Raw genomic sequence first — 23,525 nt, 5'->3', positions numbered from 1 at the left:
GATAAACTACAGGCATTGGAACAGCTGGTGCAAGAGCAACTAGATGCTCACCATATTGAAGAATCAACCAGCCCTTGGAATTCTCCTGTGTTTGTTGTAAAAAAGAAATCTGGTAAATGGAGAATGGTGACAGATCTAAGAGCTGTCAACAAAGTAATTCAACCTATGGGCCCACTACAGTCTGGAATTCCTTTGCCTTCTCTGTTACCAAAAGGATGGCCTCTTATAGTTATTGATTTGAAAGATTGTTTTTTCACTATACCGTTACAAGAAAAGGATAGAGAGAAATTTGCCTTCACAGTGCCTACTTATAATAATTCTCAGCCTAATAAGAGATATCAGTGGACTGTCCTCCCACAGGGTATGCTCAATAGTCCTACACTGTGCCAATATTTTGTAAGTAAGCCATTGGAAATAATTCGTAAACAATTCCCCAAGTCCATCATTTATCATTACATGGATGACATCTTGTTATCTGATTCAAATAAAGATACTTTAGAAAGGATGTTTGAAGAAGTAAAGAAAGTCTTGCCTAGGTGGGGATTACAAATTGCCCCTGAAAAGATTCAAAGAGGAAACTCTATTAATTACCTAGGTTACAGAATAGGGTTAGAGAAAATTAAAACGCAAAAGGCACAAATCAGGAGAGACCGCTTAAAGACTCTTAATGACTTCCAAAGATTGCTAGGAGACATTTCCAGTCTACGACCAGCTGTTGGGATAACACCTGATCTAATAGTTCATTTAAACAAAACCTTAGATGGTGATAAAGATTTGAATAGTCCAAGAGAACTGACAGCTGAAGCAGAAAAGGAACTGACAATGATTGAGGAAAAATTACAGGAGGCACATGTGGATAGGGTGAACCCAAATCTTAGCTGCATCCTAGTCATATTGCCTTCCAGAATTTCTCCTACAGGGATTCTAATGCAGAGGGAAGATATTATTTTAGAGTGGATATTTATACCTAATAAACCAAGTAAAAAATTAAAAACTTATGTGGAAAAAGTCTCTGAATTAATTATAAAAGGTAAGCTGAGACTTCGTCAACTAGCAGGTATAGACCCAGCAGAAATTATAGTGCCTTTTACTACTGAAGAAATAAAAAAGTTATGGGAAGACAATGAACCGTGGCAAAGAGCTTGTGCTAATTTTTTGGGAGAAATTAATAGCAACTATCCCAAAAGTGGTAGACTTAACCTCATAAAAAGAACTTCTTGGATTCTTCCTAGAATTGTACGTGATGCTCCAATAACTGGAGCCCGTACTTTCTATACTGATGCAAATAAATCAGGGAAAGCAGGTTACAAGTCAGATGAATTGAGTAAGGTGGAACAAAGCCCTTATAATTCTGTCCAGAAGGCAGAATTATATGCCATTCTTATGGTGCTAAGGGATTTTAAAGAACCTCTTAATATAGTTACAGATTCACAATATGCAGAAAGAGTTATCTTGCATATTGAGACAGCTGAATTTATACCAGATGACACAGAGTTGACTTCATTGTTTATCCAGGTACAAGACATAATCAGGAACAGGCTTTGTCCGATGTACATAACACACATCCGGTCCCATACAGGTCTGCCTGGTCCTCTAGCCCAAGGCAATGCTGAGATTGATCAATTATTGATTGGAAGTGTGTTGCAGGCTTCAGAATTTCATAAGAAGCATCATGTCAATAGTAAAGGCCTAAAGAAAGAATTTTCCATTACTTGGCAACAAGCTAAGGACATTATAAAGAGATGTCCTACTTGTTCTTTCTATAATCAAACACCGTTGCCTGCAGGGAGTAACCCAAAGGGCACTAAGAGAAATGAAATCTGGCAGATGGATGTGTTCCACTTTATAGAATTTGGTAAATTAAAATATGTACACCACACCATAGACACGTATTCAGGTTTTCAATGGGCTACTGCCCTGAGCTCAGAAAAGGCTGATTCAGTAATCACACATTTATTGGAAGTTATGGCCATCATGGGTATACCTGCACAAATAAAGACAGATAATGGTCCAGCATATGTATCTAAGAAAATGAAATGCTTTTTTGATTATTATAATATAAAACACATTACAGGTATACCAAACAATCCTACAGGTCAGGCAGTTATAGAAAGATCAAATCGTACTATAAAGGATATGCTGAACAAACAGAAAGGGACTGAAAATACCCCCAGAAATAGATTACATAATGCTTTATTAACCTTGAATTTTCTTAACGCTAATGAGAAAGGAACGACAGCAGCAGAGAGACATTGGATAATGGAAAAGTCTGCTGAACTAAATCAACCGATTTATTTCAAAGATGTGCTGACCTCTCAATGGAAGCCAGGAGATGTGCTACGTTGGGGAAGGGGTTTTGCTCTTGTTTCCACAGGAGAAGAAAAATTGTGGATACCATCAAAATTAATAAAGTTTCGATTTGAAGAGGAGAAACCTCTTGGAAAGGAGAAATGACAACTTATCTACAATGATGATATTCATACAGATGGTAAGAAAAACATATAGAATGGGGGCAGGGTTCTGTTCTTATCTCCACAGGAAAACACTCATCTTTGAAAAATTCAAGGGACCCTGGATATTTGGATACTGACAGATGGAAAAATACCTGCCCAATAGGAAATATCAAGAACACTGAAAGGGTTGTGTAAGTAATATTAAACCATATTTCTAAATTTATAAAGCTGGTTTTGAAGTTGGACTCTGGCTCAGTCCTTCTCCAATTCCAAGCCTGTTAATAAGAGAAAAACCCAGAGTTTCTGGAGTTTCTGTCTCATGTCAAGAGCCATGATATGGGACAGAAAGAAATATGAGTTTAGAAAACATCTTTGCTTTTCTTCATATCTATCATACTTTTCATTGAACATATCTATCATGCCTTTCAGTGAATATGTCTATATATGTCTATATATGTCTATATGATTAATGTTTAAGTTTTTCACAATGAACAATGAGTTTTTCCTGAAGTGACATTTGAAGTTTCCAGGAAGAAGATGGGGCCCCATAACAACAACTCCACCTGGTTGATATGACGTCATGATACTGACAGCGCTACTACAAGACCTGCTTTGGGTACCAGCTGCACAAGACAGTTCCAACTTGGTTAGCTGAAATGGTGCACATCTTATACAACATTTTGGCCAGACCTGCACAAAATACTCAGAGACTATTGGCAATTTTAAAAGACATTGATCTTGAAATTTAACCATCATTTTACTTTCACAGGATCCCCCAGAAAGAACGTCGCCCCTATGACAGCTGGAAGTAATTTTAGAGGACGACGTCCCCTCTCCCAGTAAAGTTTGCCCTTGGGTTTAGGGACATCATTTAGGGGTTGATTATAATTAGTATACGATTGGGGGTTGGGGGAGGAATTTTATAAGCTCAGGGATCATTTTGAAAAAAAAAAAAAGAGGGATGATGGGATAATAGATTTGTAATTGTGAGTTACTGTTGTTAGACAAATATATTGATATAGATTGTTGTATATTGATACAAAGTTAAATTGTATTGACTATTGTATGCATTCATGTTTCTACCTCTGTTTAAAACATTTCTTATGTATTGACATATATTGTATTGATATATATATATATATATTGTATATATTTACCATATTGCAGTGTACATTTCTACCTCTGATTAAGATACTTATATAATGTTTGTGTATTGATATATATTTACCTACTGCAATGTATATTTGTACATTGTTTATATTTGGAGGTCATTGTCCTCATTTGTTTCACAGTCGTTTATTGTCTTAGTCTTTAAGTTAGATAGATATTGAGAATTATATAGACTAATAGTCATCTAAATTTGTCATTTATAATTAGACTAATCAGGTTCTTTAGATATATAGAGATTATACTCAGTATAGATAGATAATCTTCAACTTCTTCAAAGAGCTGTAGAAAATGGCCTTTAATCTAACTCAGAGTTTTGTGGTAGTGAGACACAATTGCTCCTGGCAACACCACTCTATTCCCGAGAGAATGTTGAGCACCAAAGACACTCCACCTGGAGCCTTTCCTTTTGGCAGAACTGGCCTTGGGGCAAAGAAATGCCCATACCTCAACCACTGACAAAGATACAGAGCGTGCATCAATGGATAAAACAGGGCTGTCTTATCCTGCCAAGACAGGGTAAGATAGTTTTGAAAAGTTGCTTGCCTTTGAAAATGGTGTGTCAGTTATGTTAGGCCTTAGCCAAAGTTGGTTGCTTCAACGCTGCTAATGTGACTTTGGGTGATTGCCTAGGTAGCTAGTTGTCTCTGTGATTTGTTGCATGTTTTGGAAGTTGTTTTACTGAACTTCCTAATTACCCAGGTAACATTATTTCCCTTCTCAGATCTTTGATGGGGTTGAAGACTATATAAATGTAGTTACTTTCTCTCATGACTTGGCCAAGTTATTTATTATACAAGACCTAAGCTAGTCAGAATAGGATATTTGTACTTATTGTATATAATTTCATAGTAGGTTTAGAACTCTCTTATTTAAACAGAAGGGGGAGGTGTTGCGGGAGGTCCTCCCACTCCTCCAGCCTATCGCCGCTGAGATACCAGCCCCTTGGGGCGTGGTCTCTCTCCCTTTAAAAAAGCGGCCACTTCCCTCTCCTCTCTCTCTTCACTTCCTGCTCCGCCGGCGACTAGACTCCTGGTCGCGTAGAGGGCTGTTGCCTGGGACAGTGATCTGTAAGTTTTTCCCCTTTAAATAAATATCACCCAAATTGGTGTGGCATTGTTTGTGACTTACGCCTTCATAGATGTTTTAATATTATAAACTTTTATTCTTATTCTCACTCTACAGAATTAGTGAGGAAAAATTATTTTTTTTTACCAACTTCTATTTAGGGAAAACCTTTGGTCTGTATGGGTGGTGCACATCTGTAACCCTAGAACTCAGAAGGCAGAGGCAAGAGGATTATTGCAAATTCAAAGCCACTATGGTCTTCATAGTAAGTTCTAGGGCTATAGCAAGACCCTATCTCCATGCATATCCCCCTCCTCCGTCTTTCTTTGTCCTCAAAGGAAATTAACAAATGGGCTAGAGAGATAGTTTAGCAGTCAGAACACTTTTGTTCTCACAGAAGGTCTAAGTTTAGTTTTCACCACTCACATTGTGGTTCACAACTATCCCTAACTCCAAATTCTAAGGGATCCAATAATGAATGCCCTCTTCTAACCACTGCAGGCAGCAGGCATACATGTGATATACATACATACATAATACATGCAGGCAGAAACATTCATACACATAAGTATTTTTTAAATTTAAAAAATTAGCAAGTAATTTTTATAAGTAAAAGAATAGACAATCTCAAATGTTGAGAAATAAGGTAATATACATCTTTGCCCAGCTTAGCTTGTACTTCTTATTCACGCGTATATTGGGTATGGGTTCATGTGGGTCCATGGAAAGAAGGTACTCTAAGGATGAATCTTAGCCTTTCCAGTTGCAGGGGTATCAGGACAAAGAACTTTTTTTAAATTGTTACCCAATTTACACCTTTAGCAAGCTAATTTTTGTATTCCAAACTCTTTTTATCTAAGCTCCCCAAAGGGACAATGACAAATTGAAATTCTCAGTTAAAGGGCACCCCAGTTTGCCCCAACCAAGCTCTGCATAGGCTTTGAACCCCTAGGAAACTCTGAGACAAGACTTCAAACAGGAGGTACTGGAGACAAAGGGTAGCAATCGGAAACACAGATCAAAGCCAGAAGCTGTCACTCCATAATCAAACCAGCTGCAGACCTGCACAAAGTCCCCCAACAAATATGCATACAGAATAGAGGTGGTGTCTTCCTCAATCACTTTCTACCTTATTTTCATTTGTTTAATTTAAAGATTATTTATAAGTATATGTGTGTTCTAGAGCAAGCAAGAGGAAGGGAGGAAAAGAAAGAAGTAAAGGGACTTTTCAGAGCCAGTTCTTTCCTGGCTCTTGTGTCTGAGGCTGGGTCTCTCCTGTTATTTCTGTTGCTGCATTATTTAGGTCAGTTTCCTACTGTTCCTCTTCTCTACATGTCCCACCTGACTGCAGGAACAGGGTGTGTGTTCATACCATCCAACTTTTATATACATTCCGGAACAATTTCATGGCTAGTGCTTTTATCTGCTAAGCCCCATCACCTTATTTTCTGAGGCAGGATCTACTTTTCATTGACCCTGGAACTTGCTTTTTTGGTTATGCTGGCTAGCCATTAAGGTCCCGGGATCCTCCCATCTCTTCCTCTACCTCCTCAGTGCTGGGATTACATGTGTGCATTACATCCAGATTTTTTTAACTTAAAAAAAATTAGATTTATTTTATTGTATGAATATGGGTGTTTGAACGCCTGGTGCCAACAGAGGTCAGAATGGATGTTGGCTCCTCTGGAACTGGAGTTACAGATGGCTGTGAACCTTCATGTGGATTCTGCAAACTGAACCCACATCTTCTGCAAGAGTAGCAAATGCTCTTAGCTTGCCCCTGACCCCAGTCCAGTTTTTATGTGCATCTAGAAACTGAACTCAGATTCTCATATTTGAGCCCTTTAATAGCCGAGCCATCTACCTAGCTGCAGAAAAAAATCTGACAAAGTTAAACATGCTTCCATGATGAAATCCTGAAGAAATTAGGAATGAATAGAGAATATTACAAAACAATAATGCATTACAAACCTATAGCAAGTATTATATTGAATGAGAAAAAACAGCAATTCTTCTGAAAATCTCAGGCCAGTCAGGGCTACACAGTAAGACTGTCTCAAAAACAGACCCTGGGCAGGAGAAACGGCTCATCAATTAAGAGCATATACTGCTCTTCCATAGGATCTGAGTTTAATTCCTAGTAACCATATCAGATGGCTCATAACTGCTTGTAAGTCTAGCTCCAGGGAGATCCAACTCCAGTGGCCCGTGTGGGTGCCTGTACTCATATACAATTAAAAACAATTAAAAAAAACTTTAAAAAACTAGACAGCTGGGTGATGATGGCTCACACCTTTAATCCTAGCACTGGGTGGCAGAGGCAGGTGGATCTCTTTGAGTTCGAGGCCAGACAGACCCATATAGAAAAATCCTGTCTTGAAAAACCAAAAACAACCCAAACAAACCCACCCTAGAGCAGTAAGAGAAAGATTATATAAAAAGGATAAAAATAGGAAAGGTAGAAGTTCTCTAACTGATGACACAATTCTATACTTAAAAGACGCTGGACTTTTTGTTTTGTTTTTTGGGGGGACAGGGTTTCCCTGTGGAGTTCTGGTTGTTCTGGAACTCACTATGTACTGGGACTGAAGGCCTGTGCCAGCACCACATGACTCTTAGACCTGACACTTCCTGTAAAAGTGTAAGATACTAATAACACAGAGATGTGTAGCTTTTCTTCATACCAATAACAAACTTATTGAGAAAGAAACTAGGAAAAATACCTTATATAAATTCTTATTTTTAATTTCTTTAGATTTATTTTAAAAAATTAAAAGAACAAACTTTATGTATACACACACATATATGTACTTATGCATGTATGTATATTTGGGCATTTTAACGGAATATATGGATGTATAACACTCGCATGCCTGGTACCCAGGGAGGCAGGAAGAGGGTGCTGCACCTGTGCTATCACTGGGTAGCTGCTGGGTTGAACCCAGGTTCTCTGGAAGAGCAGTGAATAATCTTACCCCACCCAAAATTTCAAGTACCTAGTAATCAACCTCAGGAAGAAAAGTGAGAGACCATCACTGAAAACTTTATGACACTGAAAAAAGAAATTCAAGGCACCAAAGACTTCTATAGTCCTAGATTAGCAGAATACTGTGAAAATGGACCAATTATCAAAAGCAACCTATAGAACTCAATGCAATCCCAATCCAAATTTAAATGACATTCTTCACAGAATTAGAAAAGACAAACTATTCATTAGAAAAGACAAACTATCCACATGGCAAAACAAAAGACCATGAATGGTCAGGCAACTCTAGAGTTATTGTATTACAATCTCAGATTTCTAAAAACAATTATTTATTTTGAGACAGTGTTTTTTGGCGCGTAGCCCTGGAACCCTCTATACTAAGCTAGTACTGGGATTAAAGGCACACACTACCACACCTGACACAAAATATTGACAGACTGTTTTTTTCGAGGCAGGGTTTCTCTATGTAAAAGTTTATTTTCTCCCCATACAAACTGGTCATTTATTAACATGAACCACTGGACACAGCAGTTTCCAGCATACCAACTGAGGGGAGGGGGCTGGCAAACAGCAGGGCTCACTTCTTCCACTTGTTCTTGTTGTAGTCCCACTTGTCAGAGAAATCCTGAATGGGGTTGATTTTCATGTCCATCATCTGCTTGGTCTACATGGCCATCCAGTCTCCATCAGAGGTAGGAGGGATGGGGCCTTACACAATGTTTTCTCCACATCAGAATAAGAGCAATGAAGCTGATGAACATGGCCGAGACCACAACTGTCTTCTACTTGTTTATACTTCTGTTCATCTCCGCAAAGCTCTAGGTAAGGATGTGGTATAACTGGACTTTGTCATTATCCCTGAACAGGCTGCTCCAGTCAGTCTTCTCCTTCAGGGCTTCCTGGCTGGCAGATAGCAGCCTAACACGGGCCATAGCAGGCAAGGGGCAGTCACACTATCAACAAAAATAGGGAGAGCATAGTCTTCACTCTTCACAATACCCTCATGTGCTCAAACACACACTAAGGTGGAAATGGTTCTCTTGCCAATTAGGCTAAGTGCCCCGGTAGTCACCAACACTCTGCCACTGTTAGTCTGGTGACCATCCTCTACACCATGGCTGCTTGTGACTCAGAGATTTTAGATTTTTTAAAAAAATTATCTATTTTATTAGCATTGGTGTTTTGCCTGTATGTATTTCTGTGTGAGGGTGTAAGATCTTGGAGTTACAGACAGTTGTTTGCTGCCAGTCTTAAGAGTTACAGACAGTAATTCCCAACTGAACTTCCTTTGGAAGAACAATTAGTGCTCATAATCACTAAACCATCTCTCCAGCCTGGAGATGTCAGATGTTTAAAATCCCCTATTTGATGTATGTGGGTGTTTTGCCTGTTGAGAACAGAGAATCTGGATGCTCTTAACTGTTGAGCTATCCAGCCCTAGCATTTATGTTCTAAAAACACTCTGAATAGGAATCTAATGCAGTCAGCTTCATCAATGGTATTTGAGAACCATTGCCTTTCATAATAAATCCCAAGTGACCAATCAATTACCTTTAGCTTAAACACTTCTTCCTATGTAAACAAGATGCACATTTAACATGAAATTCTGTAGTATTTTTCTTCCTATCCCACCCCCTACCAATATCATTATAGTAGCTATTGTACCACTGAATCAAGTAAAAATGTGTACTTAAGATATTCTAATAAAAAGGTTATACTGAAGCAAAGAATACCAACTAAAACTAATAAATAGTGAATATTTAATTATAAATGATGATTCTACTGAGCATTATCTGTTTAATTCTCGTCTACAAAGGGATATTCCTGAATCTGTAGAATCAGCTCTTGAAAAAAGAATTTGTCAAGTTGTGTGATGGTGGTACACGCCTTTAATCCTAACACTCGGGAGGTAGAAGCAGGTAGAGTTTGAGGACAGTCTGGTCTACAGAGTGACTTCCAAGACAGCTAAAGCTACACAGGGAAACCCTGTCTTGAAAAATCCCCTCCCCCAAAGAACTTGTCACCTTGGGAAAATAAAGCCTCCTTTAGATGCTCTCAAACTCACTCTAACATCTCTACAACTTCAGTCATCAAAGTCTTCCATATATGATGTATTGCAGTGGTTAAATTTACATAAACATTCTGTTCTCAGACTTCTGTCCACTAATTTTATCTTTCATCAAAGGAACCTTTTCTATAGCCACTACTACTGCAGTGTTCCAATGGAAATTCTTCTGTTTATTTCTAACTCTACTTATTAATTAAAATTCTTTTTAAATTTTCGTTTACTTTTACGTGTATGGATGTTTTACCTGCAAGTATGCCAGTATACAAAATACACGCAACAACCTCAGAGACCAGAAGAGGGTGTTTAATCTCTGGGACTGGAATTACAGATTGTTGAACCACAGGGTAGATACTGGGAATTAAACCTTGGTCCTTTGGAAGGGCAGTCAGTGCTTTTGACCCGAGTCATCTTGCCAGCCCTTAATTAGAAGTCTTTTTTTTACAAGAATAAAACTTTCCTTTTCCCTTTACTTAAAAATCTGCAATAATATGGACTCATAAATTTTTAATTCCGTAGGTTCAGACCAATATTGTGTCAATATTTTGTTGCCAAAAGCTTTTTCTATTGGAAACTTTTTCAGAATGGCTCTAGTTTTGCTTTGTGATGCTCAGATCAAACCCAAAGCCTTGCACATATTCAGTAAATACTCTGGCACTACTTACTCTTCAGCCCTCTCAACATGCTCCCTTCCTCTTTTAAGCATCTCCTTACATTTTGCCATCACCAGAAACTACATGAATATCTTACAATTTCCTTGCTTCAGTCCAAAATCCAATCACTCGGTAAAGCTCTTAGAATTCATTTTAAGGATTAAATGAATTAAAACCATTAGGCATTCATGATAGGACACGATATGAGTAAATAACCAAATGTTAATAGTATCACATATGAAGACAAATACCAACACCTGTAAATAAGAACAAAACTGAATGTTTAACAAAGGAGGAGGACTTCTGACTACTCAAAAGATGTTAGTAGTGAAGTTGGAGAGATGGCTTAGTGGCTAAGAGCACTGGTTGCTCTTCTAGAGGACCCTGGTTTAATTAGAAGCATCCACATGGTGGCTCAGAATTGACTCTAGTTTGATTTCCAGCCACCCAGACTATGACTGTAATAACTGCAACCCTATACCCTCTTTCGGTTTCCACAAGCACCAGAGACATATATGGTGCACAGACATACATGTAGGCAAAACATCCATACACATAATTTTTTTTTAAATGTTAGTAGTTTTATAGTAAATGAAGACATATCTACTGTTAGATTTTTCAGTAAGTGTTAGATGGATTTTAGGTTTGTTGCAAAATATTACACATTGTAATTTGCTAGAGACGCCATAATGAAGTACAAGTAGCTTAAACAGAAATTCACAAGTTCTGGAGACTGAAAACCTGAGGTTCAAGTATTAGCAGTGTTGATTCCTTTTGAGGGTAAACCTGCTCTAATCCTTTTCCAGACCTTCTCCTGTTTTTTTTTTTTTTTTTTTTTTTTTTGCCAATCCTTGGCATTCCTTGGTGTACAGAAGCTTCAACATGATCACGACCGTCTATTTTCCCCCTCAGAACAAAGGTGGTTAAATTTCCCCAATATTATCTTAGCTTAACCATTTCTCCAATACTCCTTACATGTTAAGATACTGCAAATTATAACCTTAACATGAATTTAGGGATGCAAAATAATTTTTTTTAAAAAAGTGTGTTTTGGTCCACTTAGGAGTTCAAGGTATATAGCTTGTAAATCCCTTATGTTTTCCTTGTGATAGAAGTAATAAAACGGAATGGATCATCTTTTATCATTTGTAATAAACCCTTAAGACCTATCTTAATGCTAATATAATCTGTGGGGCTATGGGTATAGAGTTCAGTAGTATGCTATGTGTTTAGCATGAGCCAGGCCCCAGGGTTCACCCCAAAGCACTAAAATTCAAAGGGGTAGAAAACACACACACACACACACACACACACACACTGGCAGAGCTAAGATTTAGCTTCCATTTTTGGTATTTTTTTCTTTTTCTTTTTTTTTGAGACAAGGTCTCTTTATGTAGCTCTGGCTGACCCATCTCTACCTCCCTAGTGCTGACATGCCTGGCAGAGTTTAGTTTTCTTAAATACAACGATGCTCTGTCGTCTTTGTTTTCTTGTTGCTTTTTGTGGCACTAGAAAACAAAAACAGATCAAGAATTCTATTCTGGGGGCTGGAGAGATGGCTCAGAGGTTAAGAGCACCTGTTGTTCTTCAAGGGGACCTGGGTTTAATTCCCAGCACCCACATGGCAGCTCATGACTGTCTGTAACTCTAGTTTCAGGGGATCTGACACCTTCACACAGACGTATATGCAGGTAAAACACCAACGCACATAAGATAAAAATAACTTATTAAAAAAAAAGGACTCGATTCTGAACTACATCCTTAGCTTCCGGATGTCAGGGTCTGACTGTACATATATCCCAGGCTGACCAGAAATTTGGGGTTTACTCAGGTGATAAATTTGACTTAGTCTCTGAAATGTTGGGATCACATGGGTGTGACACCATTCTCTGCACTTCTGTTACAAAAAAAAAAAGAGAGACAAAGACCAATTTCTCCAGTTTCTTAATGATTTGATAGATTCAATAGTTTATATTCAATAGTTTGCATGGTCATTACACTAACACCAAGAATTATTTTTATTTTGTGATTGTTGTTATAGACTTAACTGCTACAGGCCAAACTGTCTTTAAAGAGGAGGTGGCTTAAAAGCCTATCTGAATTTGAATATTCCCCTTTCTTAACTTTGTTAATTCATCTTGAGTATGAGTTTTCTGTTATTGTTAACGATTTTGGAAAAGTTCACTATAAGCCAAAGCTGGCACTGAACTTGAAATTCTCATGCCTCAGCCAGAAATGCTAGAATTATAAGTGTTATATATGTTGCAAACATTTTAAATATCTATTTATTCACTTATTATTTTATGTGACTGTACTTGTGCCCTCAGAGGCCAGAAGAGGTGTAATATCTCATGGAACTGGAATTAAAGATGGTTGTGAACCACTGTGTGGGCAATGAGAATGAAGCCCAGGCCCTCTGGAAGAGCAACCAATGCTTGTAACCACTGAGCCACCTCTCCGGCCCCAGAGGAAAATATCTTAAGAATGCAAAAACATATGGCTAAATCACAAATTAACTTAAAAAAAAAACCAACAACTTAGATCTCACACTGTAGACCAGGCTGGCCTCAAGCTTGTGAATTCAGAAATTAGAGGTATGGGCAGCCAAACCTGCCATAACTTTTCTTTTTTAAAGAAGAAAATATTATTTTATGTGTATTGGTGTGTTGCCTACATTACCTGGTGTCGGAAGAATCCAGAGGATGCTGAATCCCCTGGAAAATGGAAATGCCGTTAGAGGTGGTTGTGAGCTAGTGTGGGTGCGGGACTAAAACTAGGGTATTCTGGAGAATAGTGCTCTTAACCATGGACCATCTCTCCAACCTCTGGCTTTACCTTTTCACTGAGTAGGTCTTCATTTTGTTTTTCACTACTTAAAAAAAAGTAATTTGCTTATTAAAGATTTTTGAGTGCTATTCTCTACACAATAAGCTAAAAAGTATGGTTATGAACAAGAAATTCATAACCCAGGTATGGTAGCTCACACTTGCAGTCTAAGGCAAAAATATCCCAAGTTAAAGATCAGCCTGTGCTATATAAAGAGAAAGGGGGATGTGTACATGGGGAGACATAAAAACACAGAGACAGAAATCCATTACTGGGCCAAGAATATAGCACAGAAAAGTGTTTGCTCCAGCTTACCTACCCAAACTGACAAAAACAAATAATAATAGTGGACTGGGGAGAGAGTTCAGTCAGTAAAATGCTTGCACAGGCAAGCAAGAAGATCTGAGTTTAATCCCCAAAAACAAGGTTTAAAGGGGAAGAGGGGCTAGCCATGTAAGCATCTTCTTATAATCTCAGCATTGGGGAAGAAGAGGCAGGTGGTTTCCTGGGGCTCCCTGGCCTGTCAGCCAGACACACACACACACACACACACACACACACACACACACACACACACACACACACACAGTCAACCAGGAGAGAGAGAGAACCAGGAGAGAGATAGAAAGTCAACCAGGATTATTCTGTCCAGAAAGATAGCAAGTAATTCTAAAGGAAATATGGCCAAGAAGAACTAAATACTAAATACCTAACATTAGAATCTGTACTGAAAAAAAAAAAATCTCAAATGGACCTAGAAGTGAAATCTAATATTAAGGTAAAAAAATTAAAATTTTAGTGCTTATTTCTTAAACAGAAGCAAACAGCCAAATATCAGTAATTTTTTGTTGTTGTTGTTTCGAGGACTTCAGACAGGACGGAGACAAAGTAAAAGAGAAATGAATTCACAAAACCTTAAAAGCTGGACAGATGGCTCAGTGTGGTTAAGAGCACTTGCTGCTTTTCTAGAGGATGAAGGTTTGGTTCCTACTACCCACATGGCAGTTCCCAACTTAGTGCCAGGAGAGCCACACCCTCTTCTGGATTCAGAGGGCACCAGGCATGCCCATGGTTTACAGGTATACATGCAGACAAAATATTTATACACATAAAAATAAAAGCATGCCTTAAATCTCAGCATTGAAAATGCAGAGGCAGGCAGATCTCTGTAAATTTAAGGACAGCCCAGCATACATAGTAAGTTCTAGCTCAAACAGTGCTATGCAGTCTCAATACTATAGAGGTAACTGCTGCAACCTAAATTTATTATGTAGACAAGGCTGGCCTGGTCCACCTGCCTCAACCTCTTAGATTCTGGGATTATAATAGCATATGCATGCCTGGTTTCTCTGTTTCTGCTTATTTTTTCAAAGAAAATTAGGGACTGAAAAGAACAGCAAGTGTGCTTAATTGTTGAGTCAGCCTCTAATTTTTTTTTTTTTTAGGTCATCCAGGTCTACTTGAGTCCTTGGGGAGAGGGAGAGGGATTGTAAACTAGGGAGATAGTTCCATTAATAAGGTGCTTGGTATGTAAGTTTAGGGATCTGACTTCAGTTTCCAGACTAATGGAAATGGGTAGGTATAGTTCAGGTACCACTCACGTGGTAGCTCACAACTGTCTTTTTTTGTTTTGTTTTTTTTTGTTGTTGTTGTTTTTTCTCGAGACAGGGTTTCTCTGTGGCTTTGGAGCCTGTCCTGGAACTAGCTCTGTAGACCAGGCTGGTCTCGAACTCACAGAGATCCGCCTGCCTCTGCCTCCCGAGTGCTGGGATTAAAGGCATGCGTCACCACCGCCCGGCTTCAGAACTGTCTCTTAACCTCAGTTCTAAGGGGGACCCAATGCCCTCTTTGACCTCGGTGGGCCATGCACGCACGTGTACACAAATGCATGCAGATACACATAGATACATACCTTTAATAAAAAAAGAATTAAAACAAGTAGAAAGCAGTTTTTAAAAACTGTTTTTGTTGTTGTTTTTGTCATTCCCTCAAAGGCGCTTGAGAAAAAGTTTAAGTCCCAAGTCATCCCACATGCTAGGCAAGAGCTCTATCAATGAAATGTATCCCTCCCCTTTTTTTTCAAAATTTTTTCAGACAGGGTTTCTCTGTAGTTTTGGAGCCTTTCCTGGAACTAGCTCTTGTAGACCAGGCTGGTCTCGAACGCACAGAGATCCGCCTGCCTCTGCCTCCCGAGTGCTGGGATTAAAGGAGTGCCCCACCACCAAAGGGCTTGTTTTGTTTTTTTGAGATAGAGTTTTAATATGTAGCCCTGGTTGGCCTAAAACTCTAGACAATACTGGTCTCAAATTCACCAAAATCCACTTGCCTCTGCCTCTTTAAGTGACAGGATTAAAGGAACACACCACCACACCCAGTCCTTTTGGTACCATTTTTAAAAGTAACAATTTTTTAGATATATTTTATGTGTGTTTCACCATGTGCATGCCTAGTGCCCAGGGGTCAGAGGGCACTGGTTCCCCTGAAACTTCCGTTTATGGACGGTTGTGACCCAGGATAGGAATCAAGCCCAGGTCCTCTGCAAGACAAATACTCTTAAGTGACATCTCTCCAGGGCCTATCCCCTTTTTGAGACAGTCTCACTATATAGTCCATAACAGCCCTGAATTCATTATTTAATCCATGTTTTCCTCAAACTTGCAGCAATCTTGTCTCAGTCTCCCATGCTGGAATTACAGGCATTCATCATTGTTCCTAACTCCAGGAAGTAGCAATCTAGGGACGAGGAAAATGGCTTAGTAAAGCACTTGCGCATTAAGTACCTGAGTTGGACATTAAAAAAAAAAAAGGCAGGTACATTGGTGTATGCCTGTAATACCAGCACTGTAAATGCATAGACAGCAAGATTCCTGGACCTTGCTGGCCATCCAGTCTAGAGAAATTGGGAAACTTTAGGTTCAGTGGGAAACCTTGACATAAATAAGGTAGGGGCAGCAAGATGGTTCTGTCGATAAAACCTGGAATTCTTGATCCTGTTGCCTCTACCTCCTAAATACTGAGATTATAGGCAAGTACTACCATTTGTGGCTGGATTGGTAGTTCTTAAAAATTGCTGAGGACACTGAAGAATTCTGTTTATGTAGATTGCATTAGTATTTACTGAAATCTAACTATGAAAAATTAAAAGGACTTAGTAAATCTAAAAATAGTAATAAATCTTATTGCATGTTAACATAATTTTTATGAAAACAATCATTTTACAAACAAAAATTTAGTGAGGGTGGCACTGTTTTACACTATTTGCAAAACTCCTTAATGTTTTACCGAAGAGAAGACGGTTATATTCTTACAGTTGCTGCTGACACATATCAGGTAGGCGCGCAGAAACCACACTATACACTTATAAGGTAGTAAGAGTAGAAAAGCACATAATATCTTAATATTCTGGACCCCTATGGGGCTTATAGATTCTCCCCTTGCAGACTCTTGTCAGATCTCTGGGGTCAGTAGATCAGTTTGAGAGCTACTGGATTTGTCATTTTGTCCTTCTTGCAGCTCCATTTTGCAAATTACGAGTCCTAATGGAAATATTTTCTGTATCTTATTTTTAAACCTTAAAACTTGATAGTAGTAATTGAGAGCACAAAGTACAAGTTTCCTATGTTGGTACCAGCCACTGATCTTTGGCAAATTACTCAACATCTTTTTATGTTTCAGTTTCCTTATCTATAGAATAAAAATAGACAGGACTTATTGTATATAGTGTTATTATGAAGACTAATTAAATGTTAACGTTTTTCTGAAAGTCTGGAAAATGCAGTGCTTAGTAAACATTTATGTACTTTACTGAAAAACTTTAAGTGGTTTAACAGATCTTATCCAAAAGGAATTTTCAGAGAAGAATACATAATACCCAACACAACAGGGTGACCTCTATTGTACTATTACAGTGTTCAATGTTACTAGCCTCTGACATTTTTTCCCTATCTAATACATTGTAGTTCAAAAAGATGACGGAAAAAAGGTGATATGAAGTGAAAAAAAAGCAGTATTAGGTATACAAGTCTCCTTGTCATCATTTCCTAATAATCAATAACAATTACGTTTGCAGTAAAATCCATCATAAACCACTTACTAAGAATTCTAGAAGTCCCTCTGAACCTACAGACAATAGCCTCATAATAAGGAAAGAGTCTCCTGAAGGAAACTTTAGGAATTCCGTAGTTTAACATTCCTTTATCATATACTACTAAGATAAAGAGAAAATTGCCATTAACTAGATCTGTCAAGTACTGAAACAACTCATCTTCATTATTGAGCAGAGTATCTTTCATTTGAAAAGCTAAATAAAAATTACACGACTATAGCATCTGCATATTTGACATACTTCTATATATTATACAAATAGCCAATAAATTAATAGCTTTAACAAAAAAATCCTTTTAACTCAAAAAGAAAAAAAGGTGTAATATGCAGATAGGTGCTTTTTTCAGGGAAATGGTTAAGCCTTTAAATTACTAGTTCCTCTATCCAAACTCCAGCATCTGTAGTATATACTTATAAATAATCAAATAATGTAAGTATGCAATGTAATTACTAAACTATTAATTTTATGAGGGGAAAATGTAGATTTTTTATCATAACAAAAAATATAGGCAATTAGCTTTGACTGCTATTACATTTAATTATTATTCTGTCACCAAATATTTCTGAGCAGCTACTATGAGACTGGTTCTACACTAGGCAACAGTTCAATGAGCATAAAAAGATAACAATTTGTATCTTATGGAACCTGCATTCTGTTCCGCTTTGGAAAATAGCCAAAACAAACAAAATATTCTAAATGTGGTGAATACTATTTCGGAAACAAAGAAGGCTATGCCTCAGAGTATAATCTTTTGTGAATTCTAGCAGACTGAAAAATAAATAATTCATAGCAAGTTACATCAATGTAACATAAATTCTACAGATCTCTGTAATGCATACAAAACTAGAGGCACTGACTGTAAAGAACTCAATGTTTCAGTGTCAAAACTACTGGATGGCATTCATTACTTAGCGATATGATGACCTCAAAAGGTCATTAACCTCAGTTCTAAACAGAAAAAAGCATGCAAAAATAATCCTAAAGCAAGCAGGTTAAATCTAAGGAGATAAAACAATCGAATGTAATGTTGTATCTTGAAAGTTAAAGCAGAAAAAGAATATTGAGTTTTTTAAAATTATGGAAACCCAAGTAATTAATGAATTTTAGATAATAATAAAAAAATCAATATTGAGCCAATAATTTTCACAAATGTATTCTGGACATGATGAGGATGCACAGGTATCTTCTGTACTATCTTACCAATTTCCTGTACATCTAAAACTGTGCTGATTATAGAAACACATAAATACATAGCTAAATCTAAAAAGGCATTATTTAGTAGTCACCTGGGAAGGCTGGGAATGCATAAAACAGAATAGTTGATAAGTTTATCTAAAGTAAAAAATGACAGAACCTGACTGACAGGCTGATTCAAGAAGATCTCATACCCTCAATGCCAACTTGGGCTACACAGTAAGACTTATCTCTCTCTGTACACACACACACACACGATTATGAAAAAGCTGTATGAAACACATTACTTTGCTTGCCAACTTAAAAAAATTAATTTACTAATAGCTGAGGATATAGCTCAGTATAGTGCTCATCTAACACCACATAAAACCAACCATGGTGGCAAACACCTACAATCCCAGCCCTTGGGTAAAGGCTGGAGCATCAGATATTCAAGGCAAATCTTGTTACATAGTTTATAGCTAGCGTTATTACATGAGACCGCCTCAAAAAGAAATTAATTTCAAAATAGGAAAAAAAGAAATGAAAATAAAAATGGGTGCAGTAGCTCACCACTGAAATCCCAGCACTCAGAAGCTGAGGCAGGAGGATTCCAAGTTTGAAGCTAGTCTGGGCTGCCAGAATATAACTCTATCTTAAAAAGAAAAAGTAATGAAAAAGAAACTACTAGAAGTCATAAAACTAATATTTACAATATAAACTCTCAAGAAATTCAAAGGAAACTTATATATAGTTATAAGGTAAGCTCTCTCCTCATGCTAAAAACTTCAATAGAAAGATTAATAGATTTCGTGAAAACTAAGTAGTCCTATACACCATATGAGGCAGTCAACATCTCCCTAGACTGCACAAGAAGTACATTCAAGCCTATTTATTAATAATAACCAATGAACTTTTTATGTATTTTCTGTATGGCACTGTCCTGAAACTGCCATATAACAGTAGCTGATCAGGATCAACTTCACAGACTTCATCAAGTTACTCATCTAAGAAAACATATTTTATTTTAAAGGTTTCACTTTTATATTTATGGGTTTTTTTTACTGTAGGTGGATGCTAATGAAGATCAGAGGACAACTTTTGGGAGTTGGTTCTTCTTTGAATTTAGGTTGTTAAGTGTGGTGAGAACCTGTTTTACTCACTGAGCCATTTTGCTGGCCTGGAAATGTCTACACTTAAATATCCATAAGCAAACAGGAGGGAGACATAACCATTCCACCCTACAAGGTTGTAAGGAAGATAAATCTAAACATGCAACAAGAAAAATTATTTCTCAGGTTCAGCTGAAGACAAAATTACAACCAGTGTTAACTTCCCAATAGGAATAAATAGTTCATGCTAATAATAAAACCTAAAAATATTTTATCAGTTTCTACTCGAAATAATGTTTTCCATAACCTCATCTAAGATACCTAGGAGGTATTCAATGCTTGATAACTTGGAACTAATCCCACAGTGTCTGAATTTTAATAGTTGTCATGAAAAAATGTGGAGGGAAAAAAAGATTATGCTCTCTGAATTATTGTCCAGGTAATCTTAATGACAACCATCACAAAATTAGGACCTTGAATCTAATAGGGAGTACAGCGACAGCAGAACCTCGACTAGGTAAATGACATTACAATTTCACTCACAAGACCCTACGAAATAATAGGTATAAAACAATCAGTTAGCTCAAGTGGTATTCCAATCTAATTTAGAGAGCTAAATGATGGGTCTTTACTACTACCCTACAAAACAAAGATGGTCATGATTTTAAGTCTTTCTCATATGCATCATAAACACGTAGTTGGAAAATACTGAAGAAAAATGAATAATTAACATTTCACCCGTTAATTCTTGCTTGTATCATATGAAGATACTCAAATGTTGTTTCATGTTGAAACGAGAAAAATGGAAGTGAGGGGAGAAAAAATCGAAGTAAACTGATCATGACATAGCATCTGGAAAGGCATCAACAATGCCAAAAGAATTGTCAATGATGAAAACCAAAAGAAAATTTAGGTTTTCCAACTAGTCCCAACCAAGGGACAAAACCCGTCACTGATAAGGCCACCTCTTTTCAAGTCGCCTCGAGTTGAATATATTAACTCTCTAACCCTAACAAATTCCTCATTTAGGGAAAATTGGGAGGAAATTGCTTATTTTGTACGGCCACCACTTCCCACCTTCCGGGAGACCCGCACAAGCCTCAGGGGAAAACAACGCCCAGATCCCACCCTCTTCCAGCCAAGCTTGAAGAGGGGCCCATTCCCAGAGTGGGGGGCTTCCCGGAGTGGGACCCGGAAAAGGAGCAAGGAATAAGGGTGGGGCACCAGAAAGCCGGGGAAGAAAGGGACGTCGGACCGGAGGCTGGGCGGGGTGAGGGCCGGGTAGGCCGGCGGGGAGCCTCCGTGCTCCAGGGCCGCACCGGGGCGGGGCGGTGCGGGGAGCCGCGCACTCACCGCTCTGCTCTCCCAGGAACACCAGCTTGAATTTCCTCAGCGGATTCCCGAAGTCTCCGCCCGCGGACATAATGGAGCCGGAGGAGGAGCCGCCGCCGCCGCCGCGGCACACAGACCTCTCCCAGAGGGTCGAGCGGAAGGGCAGCCGCCGAGTCCTCTCGGCCCCCGCAGGGCCGGGCGGAGGCTGCCGGGGTCCGGCGCCGAGGCCGAGGGCCGAGAGGAGGAAGGCGGCGAGCGGGCGCCGCAAACGCGGCGGGGAGCGCAGCGCAGCGCACGGACTCCCACGGCAGCCGCCGCCGCCGCAGCCGAACCCCTGAGTGCGCGAGCCTCTGGCGCGGCGCGGGGCGGGGCGAGATGGGCGCGCGCCTGCCGTCCGCCGGCCGGGCTGACGTGCGTACGTGCGCGCGCGCGCCGCCGCCAGTGCCTTCCTGGTTTCCCAGCTCTCCCGGCTCCTCCCGTGCGGCTTCCACAGGCGTCTGGAGCAGCCAGGAGGAGGCGGACCGAGTTCCGGGTGGGTGACAGGGAGGGGGAGGAGTACGTAAGGAAGGCTTACGTCACTGCCAAGCTGAGCCAATCAGAAGAAGCGGCGAGCAGGCGGACGCTGAGTGAGGTGGCAGCGCGGGAGCGCGCCCGACCTTCGCGCTGGCGGGGGTGGGGAGGGTGGGGGTGGGGACCCAGGCCCGGGTGGCCGCGGGAGGGAGGAGGGGGAAGGACGGTGGGACGGAGGTGGAGCCGGAACCGAGGTGGAAGGGCCGAGCAGGCGTGGGTGGGGTTGGGTTGTGCAAAGGTTTAGCTAGGTACACCTTGGTAGCCCCTAACGTTACTGCGCCTTCCTTAGTTCTGCTCTATCTTTGAGTGCAATTCCTTGCTCGGCATCTTCCTATATACATTCCACACCATTGCTCCGTGGAGTTTCATAACTACCAGAAACAGGTCTTCTCCATTTTGTGGGTGAGGAAACTGGAGCCCAACCGGAGGAAATGACTTGCAAAATCCACATAGCATGAAATGAATTCCTGGCTTTTTTATTTGAACCCCTGTTACTTCCCTTCTAATTCCCTGGTGCCCATTGGCCCTTGATCTTCTGTTGAGTGCCCTTGTTCTCAGGTGATGACCATTTTCTATGTGATAGAAATGGATTTAGATGTTATATAAACCAAACCCTCATATTACAGATAAGTAACGACTGCTCACATTGCCCCTTCGGAAGATGTCACACACTAGAGTGGAGCCTCAACAAGATTTTAAATCTGCGGAAGGAATCTTTAAAAGATCCATTCGCTTTTAAAAAGCAGGAGCTGTGGGTATGCTTGAGTGAACCTCCCTTAAACTAGACATTCTAAGCATTTCCATTTTTCTGCAAATTGCCAACCTGATTCATGGTCCAATAAGAATTTGAATGCCACAAGAAAATATGAACTAAGGATAATGTGGACACAAGTGTAAGTTTTCATCTAAATGGGATTTCTGAAAACAAAGATTATCAGACAGAAACATAATAAATTGAGTAAAGCATGAAATTTAGTTAATAATAGTATTTTGATACAGATCCATTTATTTTAACAAGTATATCCTATTAATGTTAGCTGCTAATAGAGGATCCTGCATCTCTAGTAAATCCAGTTATTCTCCTCTAGTGCCTCACAGCTGTAATCCCAGTCCTCAGGAAGTCAAGGCAGGAGACTTCTGGCAGGTCCTAGCATGAGCTGCGGAGTGAATTCCAGCTAAGTTTAAGATACAGAGTGAGATCCTGCCTCAAAACAAAGCAAGAGGTGGGGATATGGGTTGATAGTAGAAAGATTTTTCTAGCATACATGTTTCCCTAAATTTTCTCTTTAGGTTCCCTAGAAACTCCTAGGGCCATGCACAGTGGTACACTCCCATTATCATAGCACTTGGAAGGTAGAGGTAGAAGGATCTAAGTTCAAGGCCAGCTGGAGCTACAAATCAAAGTTAGACTGCATATGAAACCTTGTATCAAAGGAGGGAAGAGAGTTCTAAATAAAGTCTACTCGGGTGATGAAAGAGTTAAGAACCATTGGATTAGAGAATTTGGCGTCTGCATGAATTCAGCCATTCTTCAACATCCTGTGGGAGAAGATCTAAAAAAGATATTTCTGTTCTGCAATAAAGACATCAAAACCCACATTTGTGATTCTACCAGGTGAAAGCGGAAGCAGGAGCTTAAGATCATAGTCAGCTACATAGGTGGGTTTGAGGCCAGCCTGAGCTACATAAGTTCATGTTCAAAACACTTTGAAAAGATTGAAAAGAATTAAGAAAAAACATATCAAAATCTTCTAAAGTTCATAAAAAAAGGTCTATGTATAGTATCTTATACACATTTAATGGCAAGGCCAAACAAGAACTTTTTCAAATACAGGATGACCAAAAATAAATTTGGAGAGAAAAGAAATTTTGAAAGTGTCATCTATTCTGACCTACCAAGGACACGATTGTATCTTAGAACCTTCTCTACCAAAATGTACTCTTTGGGGTCAGGAATAGCTCAGGGCTATAGAAAGCACTTTAAAAAAAAAAAGCATGCTTAAAGTCTTGGGTTC

At 39.2% G+C, this 23,525-nt stretch overlaps 1 protein-coding gene and 1 pseudogene across 2 annotated transcripts in view; both read right to left on the bottom strand.

Annotated features, from left to right (window-relative positions):
• Rab6a (RAB6A, member RAS oncogene family) overlaps window positions 1-21,274 on the bottom strand; it is a 49,196-nt gene extending 27,922 nt beyond the window's left edge. The window contains exon 1 of one of the 2 annotated variants that reach the window (XM_075971567.1): window positions 20,962-21,274. In XM_075971567.1, the coding sequence (XP_075827682.1) occupies window positions 20,962-21,031 (70 nt within the window). In that variant the 5' untranslated portion in view covers window positions 21,032-21,274. The remainder of the gene's footprint in view (window positions 1-20,961) is intronic. The other variant, XM_075971568.1, reaches the window with a different exon arrangement.
• On the bottom strand, window positions 8,198-10,423 carry LOC142850647 (cytochrome c oxidase subunit 4 isoform 1, mitochondrial pseudogene; annotated as a pseudogene).
• Window positions 21,275-23,525: the final 2,251 nt, after the last annotated feature.

This window comes from Microtus pennsylvanicus, chromosome 5 (genome assembly GCF_037038515.1).
Source record: "Microtus pennsylvanicus isolate mMicPen1 chromosome 5, mMicPen1.hap1, whole genome shotgun sequence".
In the NCBI taxonomy this organism is placed as follows: Eukaryota; Metazoa; Chordata; class Mammalia; order Rodentia; family Cricetidae; genus Microtus; species Microtus pennsylvanicus.
The sequence above is the reverse complement of the archived record's forward strand: the minus strand, read 5'-3'. Positions and strand labels throughout refer to the sequence as shown.